Source organism: Elaeis guineensis, chromosome 2, assembly GCF_000442705.2.
Source record: "Elaeis guineensis isolate ETL-2024a chromosome 2, EG11, whole genome shotgun sequence".
Classification (NCBI taxonomy): Eukaryota; Viridiplantae; Streptophyta; class Magnoliopsida; order Arecales; family Arecaceae; genus Elaeis; species Elaeis guineensis.
This window is the reverse complement of record NC_025994.2, coordinates 94,526,480-94,534,473: the sequence shown is the minus strand read 5'-3', so window position 1 is coordinate 94,534,473 and position 7,994 is coordinate 94,526,480. Positions and strand designations below refer to the sequence as shown.

At 37.6% G+C, this 7,994-nt stretch overlaps 2 protein-coding genes across 2 annotated transcripts; both read left to right on the top strand.

The window, feature by feature from the left end:
* Positions 1 to 2,908: 2,908 nt before the first annotated feature.
* On the top strand, positions 2,909 to 3,732 carry LOC140855322 (uncharacterized). The gene is made up of 2 exons (XM_073251198.1): positions 2,909 to 3,590; positions 3,698 to 3,732. The coding sequence occupies exons 1-2, from the start codon at positions 2,909 to 2,911 to the stop codon at positions 3,730 to 3,732; spliced, it is 717 nt and encodes a 238-aa protein (XP_073107299.1).
* A 1,855-nt stretch (positions 3,733 to 5,587) lies between these two features.
* Positions 5,588 to 6,576, top strand: LOC140855321 (secreted RxLR effector protein 161-like). The gene is made up of 3 exons (XM_073251197.1): positions 5,588 to 5,711; positions 5,822 to 5,937; positions 6,094 to 6,576. The coding sequence occupies exons 1-3, from the start codon at positions 5,588 to 5,590 to the stop codon at positions 6,574 to 6,576; spliced, it is 723 nt and encodes a 240-aa protein (XP_073107298.1).
* The last annotated feature ends 1,418 nt before the right edge of the window (positions 6,577 to 7,994 follow it).

The following is a 7,994-nucleotide window of genomic DNA, read 5'->3' as shown; positions in this document are numbered from 1 at the left end:
CACGTATTTTGATTGTTTTTCCTTTTGTTTTGTTTCTTCTTTCTTCCTGCTGCATCGCGTGGTACTTAAAGGATCTTGGAAGGTGGTGTCCTGATCAAATATCCACCCAACATAATTCAGTACTCAGCATCTCTGGATTGTAAAAGGACCTTTGCATGCGACTTCTGTCCAAAGGCAAAACAGCGGCGCTCAAGTGGTCTGCATGAACCAACCCAGAAAGATGAACGGCTAGCGTTACCCTTGTGACAAGAATTTGTCCCATTCACGTAAGGGCGGTGTGGGCATGTATTTAATTTCATATCGGTTATTTGGTTGAAAGATTTTGAGTATCCATGCAAGGTCGAGAAATCTAAATAATATTTTCCGACGAGCATTGCAGGTGAGATGTTGCACTTTAGCTATTTTGGACGTATTTGCCGTCGAGGGCTCAACAGTCAACGCCGCTGCATTTCAACTGAATTCGAGATGCCAATGCTCTTCCTCCTTGAGCTCCTTCGTGTTCTCTTGTGCTCCGCTATTGGTAGGAAGTGGTCGGCTCGGTGGTGGCGGCGAGTTCGTGGAGGACGTACGTGGGCTTGGTGGTGGAGGTGACCTAGGCGGCGGAGCTGGGTTAGGTCATGGTGGTGGAGCTGGTCTCCGTGGAGGTGGACTTAGTTGATGGTGGTGCGGGTGGAGGTTTTAGAGGTGGCAGCGGAGTCGGCGGTGGACTGGGAGGTGGATCAGGCCTCAGCGGTGGGGTTCGGAGGTGGTTTTGGGGGTGGTGCAGGACTTGGCGGTGGTGCAGGAGGTGGAGCTTGGGGTGGCCTTGGTGGTGGATTTCCTCGAGGGTTCTTTTAATCTGTCCTTTTTTTTTTGAGTAAACTTCTAATCGGTCCGTACCCGTTCAAAGTTTGAACTCTGCACTGAACCGTTTCTTTTTTTTTTTTCCTGATAAGAACTAACCCGTTTCTTTTCTCATGTCTTTTGTAGTTCCCTTCTTACCCATGTAATTTAACTGGGGAGACCAACTGTCTCTAATATCTGAACGATGAAATATTGTTTCCATTCCCATGTCCTATGCGTCATTCTTTCATCTCAAATATACTGCCCATATTCCTTAAAAATGCATAAATTTCACTATTAATTAGTAGCTTCCTTCAATCTATTTTTATCCAGTAGTCAGAACTATATGTTGGAGCTGAAACGTTTTCGACTGTGAATCTAAATAATTAAAGCTGTCAAACTTTTAGATGCCGTTGCCTGCAGCTGTCAGCTCTGCTGCACCCCTCTGCCAAGAGCTGATGATGATTAATTTAGCAAATTGTCATTCCTTGTTGAAACACTGTCAACCGTTACATTTATTTACATACAAATTGAGGAGGAGAATAAAGTCTGGGCGTACTTCTTTCACTGATTTTCCTGTTGGAATTCAAACGTGAAATCATCCACAATCCGGAGCAGTTACCCATGTTACCTATATTTGTTGAAATTTAAATGTGGAATCATCCACGATCTGGAGCAGTTACCCATGTTACCCACGTTTGGCTTAAGTGGTTCGTTTCTGCTCCAAATTGTTATTGGCCATCACCCATAACGTTAATCACGTTTGATGGAGACGTGGTTTTTTAAGTATAAAATAGAGGGTCCCCAAGCTTAGATTTTAATCTGGTCACACACCATTTAGTGAGAGATCTCAAAGCTTGAAAGTACTCCCATACAAAATAAAGCTATTTTCTTGTAATTTAAGGTCCTGACATTTGGTACGTAACTGGGATTAAGTAGAAAAGATACACATTGCAACAGTATTTCACAAGCCATATCACTTTGCAGCTATCAATGATGGGAGGTATTTATAATCTAATTATGTTTCGGTATTTTATATTTCTTTTACATCATTGGATGTTGTTAGAAGAGAGTTCCATATATTCTATTTCATTCCATAGCTACACTTCTTGTTCAAATTATCTTTCATTTTGGTATCAGAGCAATGGTTAGATTATCTCTCTCTTGATTTGAGTTGTATTCCATATCGGCTTGGACTAAAAAAAAAATAAATATATTAAGAATACTGTTGAGTTACATATAGAATGTGGTCTCCATTTCAGTATATTTAAAATACTGCTGTATTGCTTTTCTTCGTTAATAGATGGTTGTATTTTTTAACCACACTCTATTTTAAGTAACATGTGCAAGCCATTATGTTCGGCATGTCACACGTTTTGTTGAACATGGTGGTAGCCAATTTTGAGGCTGTTTGATAAATTGAAATATCTTTTGGTGATATGTTCTAATATGTCTATGTAACTTATTCTGATAAATAAAATATCATATAAATTTCTACTTATGCTCCTGTAAACTTGAATATATAACAATGTGATTATTATAATCACATATAAATATATATATAAATATATATATATATAAATATATATATATATATATATATATATATATATATATATATTTGATGTTTTGTGATCATTATAAGTTGATTAATAAGAAATTAGCCACAGCATCTCTAATTTTATCAAATTGTACATTAAGTTTTATTAGATCACATCTCGGAAAATAACATCAAATTGTGGTTAATCATAATTAATGTAATAAATTTTATCCCACAGGAATTTTTATTACAGTCATATGATTAATCAGGATGAAATAATATTTATTTCTTAATTTGCCCACAGAGATTGAGAAAGTTATACAATTTATTAGTTTCATCAAATAAAGTTAAATATGAATCCTAAAATAAAAAGCTTAGCCCACAGGCAGTTTTTATTGTATTGATTTATATTTTATGTTGACATGTTTTATTCAATTTGCAGCTATACCATCTGTGACTTACTTTGATTATAAGATTGATATTTTCGAATTGAGCGGTGATAACTATAAGACATAGAGGGAGAGAATTCTCCTTCAATTGGGGTGCATGGACATTGACTACGCTATAAGGAAGGAGGAACCACATGCTCCTACAGATACTAGCACTTCGGCTGAAGTTGCTCTTTATGAACAATGGGAGCGATCCAATCGCCTCAGTATGATGTTCATAGAGACGCACATATCTGCTAGTATTTGTGGTTCCATAGGAGAACATGACAATGTAAAGGATTTGCTGAAGACCATAGATGAGCAATTCGAGTCTTCAGATAAGGCCCTTGCCAGCACTCTCATGACGAGGTCATCATCCATGAGGCTCATCAGAATCAAAGGTGTTCGTGAACATATCATGCATATGAGGGATATTGCGGCCCAACTTAAGAAGCTAGAGGTGGATATATCTGAATCCTTCCTTGTGCATTTCATCCTAAACTCCCTATCTCAGCAATACAGTGCCTTCAAAATCTCTTACAACACATATAAAGAGAAATGGTCAATCAATGAGCTCCTCACCAGGTGTGTGCAAGAGGAAGCAAGGCTGCTTGCTGAGATGGGTGAGAGTGCACTTCTGACCACTCAAGGAAGGAAGAAGATTCAAGCCAAGCATAAGGGAAATGGTAAAGCACCCATTCATGCTATCATTAAGAAAGAGTCCAAATGCTTCTTCTGTAAAAAGAAAGAGCATATGAAGAAAGACTGTTTCAAGCACAAGCTCTGGCTGGATAAGAAAGGTAAATCAACATCTCTAGTTTATTATGAATCTAATATGGCTGATGTTTGTCATAATACTTGGTGGATTGATTCTGGTTCTATAATCCATATTTCAAATACCTTGTAGGACTTTCTAAACCACAGGAAGTCAGTGGGCAATGAGCACTACATCTATATGGGAAATAGAATACGCTCACCTATGGAGGCCGTTGGGACGTGCAAGCTTATTTTGAATTCTGGTTTTATCTTGTATTTAGAAAAGACTTTTTATATTCCGAACTTTTCTAGGAATTTAATTTCGGTATCTAGACTTGTACCCTTTGGATATTCTTTTAATTTTTTAGATTTGTTATGCAGTATATTTTACAAATTTTATCTTGTTGGGAATGGTACAATGTCTAATGGTCTTTTCAGAATTGATTTGCAAGATAATTCCACCTATAATGCACTGCATGTTCAAAATAAAATAGGTATTAAAAGAAGTGTTATAGATGAAAATTCCTCTAATTTGTGGCATCGAAGGTTGGGACATATATCTCTTGACAGAATTAAAAGATTGGTAAATGAAGGAGTACTTGGTACTTTGGATTTTGCTGATTTTGAAATATGTGTAGACTGCATAAAGGGAAAGCAGACTAACATATCAAAGAAAGGTGCTAAGAGGAGTTCAAAAATATTAGAGATCATACATACAGATATTTGTAGTCCAGATATGGACTCGTGTGGTCAGAAATATTTCATCTCTTTCATAGATGATTATTCACGATACATGTATCTCTACTTACTTCATAATAAGAATGAAGCATTAGATGCTTTTAAGATTTTTAAGGCAGAAGTAGAGAAATAATGCAGAAAGCAAATAAAGATCGTGAGATCAGATAGAGGAGGTGAATTTTATGATAGATACACTGAGGATGGACAAGCACCTGGTCTATTTGCGAGGTTTCTTAAGGAGCATGGCATAGTTGCTCAACACACCATGCCGGGATCTCCAGATCAGAATGGTGTTGCAGAAAGAAGAAATCGAACATTATTGGATATGGTGCAGAGTATGCTTAGCAGCTCCAAGCTTCCTAGATCTTTGTGGACTGAAGCTCTTAAGACGACAGCATATATATTAAATCGGATTCCAACCAAGGCTGTTCCTAAAACACCATTTGAGTTATTGAAAGGTTGGAAACCAAGTTTGCGACATATGCGCGTATGGGGATGTCCGCCTGAAATAAGAATTTATAATCCACAAGAGAAGAAACTGGACCCAAGAACTATAACCGGATATTTTGTTGGATATGCTGAAAGGTCCAAAGGATACATATTTTATTGTCGATCTCATACCACTAGGTTTGTGGAATCAAGAAATGCAAAATTTCTTGAGAATGACTTGATTAGTTGGAGTGATCAAACTCAGGATTCATTTTCTGGGAATGATCATTCGAATGTTCAAACTCCTATTTCAAGTAAAAGATTGGTTATCATTCATAATGCACCTCAGCCAGGTGTAGTACAACCAATTATTGAGATTCCACGAGTTGTCGATAACAATCAAGTAGATCCAATTATTCAACAATTATCAGAAAATATTGAACATCCAATTACGGACAATACTACTCCTGAGGATGATGACACAACATTAAAGAGGTTTACTAGAATAAGGAAATCGGCAATTCCTAGTGACTATATTGTGTATCTACAAGAGTCTGACTACAATGTGGGGGCCGAAAATGATCCAGAAATATTTTTACAAGCCATGAGTTGCAGTGAATCAGTACTGTGGTACAATGCCATGAAGGATGAGATGAATTCAATGGCATCAAATAGAGTTTGGGATCTTGTCGAGTTGCCTAAAGGTGTAAAGGCCATTGGATGCAAATGGGTCTTTAAAACTAAGAAGGATTAACTAGGCAACATCGAAAGATATAAGGCAAGACTCGTAGCCAAAGGATTTACTCAGAAGGAGGGAATCGATTATTCGGAGACTTTTTCTCCTGTATCCAAGAAAGATTCTTTCCGTATCATTATGGCATTGGCTGTCCATTTTGACTTGGAATTGCATCAAATAGACGTGAAAACAGCGTTCCTTAATGGAGACTTAGAGGAGGAGGTTTACATGAAACAACTAGAAGGGTTCTCCTATAATGATGGTGAGCATTTAGTTTGTAGGCTCAGGAAGTCCATATATATGGATTGAAACAAGCCTCCCGTCAGTGGTATTTAAAATTTCATGATGTTATCTCTTCATTCAATTTTGAAGAGAACATCATGGATCAGTGTATATACCACAAGGTCAGTGGGAGTACAATTTGTTTCCTCATTTTGTATGTGGATGATATTCTACTTGCAACTAATGATAAGGGGTTGTTATATGAGGTGAAATAATTTCTCACTAAGAGTTTTGATATGAAGGATATGGGTGAGGCATCTTATGTCATTGGTATTAAAATTTATAGGGATAGACCTCGTGGTATTTTAGGTCTATCTCAAGAAACCTATATCAATAAAGTATTGGAGAGATTTTATATGAAGGATTGTTCACCAAGTGTGACACCCATTGTGAAGGGTGATAGGTTTAGTCTGAACCAGTGCCCGAGGAATGATCTGGAAAGGGAACAAATGCAAAATATTCCATATTCATCAGCCGTTGGAAGCCTTATGTACACTCAGGTTTGTACAAGGCTCAATATTGCATTTGCTATTGGAATGTTAGGAAGATATCAGAGTAATCCAGGTATGGACCACTGGAGAGCTGCGAAGAAGGTGATGAGGTACCTTAAGGGGACCAAAAACTACATGCTCATGTATAGGAGATCAGATGAACTGGAAGTAGTTGGCTACTTTGATTCAGACTTCGCTGGATGTATCGATTCACGAAAATCGACTTCAGAATATATTTTCATATTTGCCAGTGGAGCTATTTCTTGGAAGAGTGCCAAACAGACATTGATTGCCACATCTACTATGGAGGCAGAGTTCATCGCTGGTTTTGAAGCTACCTCACACGGTGTGTAGTTGAAGAGTTTCATTTCTGGCTTTAAGATTATGGATTCGATTGCTAGACCATTGAGGATATTTTGTGACAACTCAGCTACTATTTTTTTGGCTAAAAATAATAGAAGTAGCAGTCGAAGCATACACATCGATATCAAATTTTTAGCCATAAGAGAACGTGTTAAGGAAAATAAAGTGGTCATTGAACACGTCAGTACTGAATTGATGATTGCTGATCTTTTGACAAAAGGCATGCCATTAAAGAGTTATAAGGATCATGTAGATAGTATGGGAATTGGTTCCATCATATAATGTCTGTATAATTTTTGTAATGAAACTCTTATTCAGAATATTTTTTTTTTCATTTTTATTGTATACATTCGGTTTGAGAATATTGGACCTAGAATAAACATAAGGTTTATTCATTAAGTTATTTTGGGATGATGATAAAGAAATAAAGTGCATCGTGATGCATGGAAGATAACACTCGTTCTTAGAGGACTTGTCGCCATGATTCATGCATTTTTGTTTCTTTTAAGAACAAATTTGAGGATTTGGACATTGATGTAAATTAGTATACAAACCAAGTGGGAGAATGTTGGAATTCAAACATGGAATCATCTACGATTCGGAGCAGTTACCCATGTTACCCATGTTTGTTGAAATTCAAACATGGAATCATCCACGATCCAGAGTAGTTACCCATGTTACCCACGTTTGGCTTAAGTGGTTCGTTTCTGCTCCAAGTTGTTATTGGCCATCACCCATAACGTTAATCACGTTTGATGGAGACGTGGTTCTTCAAGTATAAAATGGAGGGTCCCCAAGCTTAGATTTTAATCTGGTCACACACCATCTAGTGAGAGATCTCAAAGCTGGGAAGTACTCCCATACAAAATAAAGCTATTTTCTTGTAATTTAAGGTCCTGGTACGTAACTGGGATTAAGTAGGAAAGATACACATTGCAACAGTATTTCACAAGCCATATCAATTTGCAGCTATCAATGATGGGAGGTATTTGTAATCTAATTATGTTTCGATATTTTATACTTCTTTTACATCATTGGATGTTGTTAGAAGAGAGTTCCATATATTCTATTTCATTCCATAGCTATATTTACTGTTCTAATTATCTTTCATTCTCGAGATAGCGGTGCTGTGGTTCGCGTGTTTTGAGGTTAGATTGGGCTTGTTGGGATATTCGACTCGCGACATATCGATTTGGTCATGATCGATCGAAGGATATTCGGCTTGCCACCATTTATCATACATCCCGATGTGCCACGCTCGACCGAGGATCGGAGAACGGATATTCGACTTGTCATCGTTATCCTATCCGAATACGTCAGGCACTACTCGACTATCAGATTCTACGACGGAGATCGAAGGGGCGGAATATCTACGATGGCCTCCGCCTCTGAAGGCAAAGGGCCTCGAC

Excerpts from the sequence above, each read along its gene's own strand:
- LOC140855322 (XM_073251198.1), top strand. The coding sequence starts at position 2,909 with ATGGACATTGACTACGCTATAAGGAAGGAGGAACCACATGCTCCTACA. Across the intron at positions 3,591-3,697 it reads GCTCTGGCTGGATAAGAAAG|GACTTTCTAAACCACAGGAA; the intron begins GTAAATCAACAT and ends AATACCTTGTAG.
- LOC140855321 (XM_073251197.1), top strand. The coding sequence starts at position 5,588 with ATGGCATTGGCTGTCCATTTTGACTTGGAATTGCATCAAATAGACGTG. Across the intron at positions 5,712-5,821 it reads AGGGTTCTCCTATAATGATG|AGAACATCATGGATCAGTGT; the intron begins GTGAGCATTTAG and ends TCAATTTTGAAG. Across the intron at positions 5,938-6,093 it reads ATAAGGGGTTGTTATATGAG|GATTGTTCACCAAGTGTGAC; the intron begins GTGAAATAATTT and ends TTTTATATGAAG.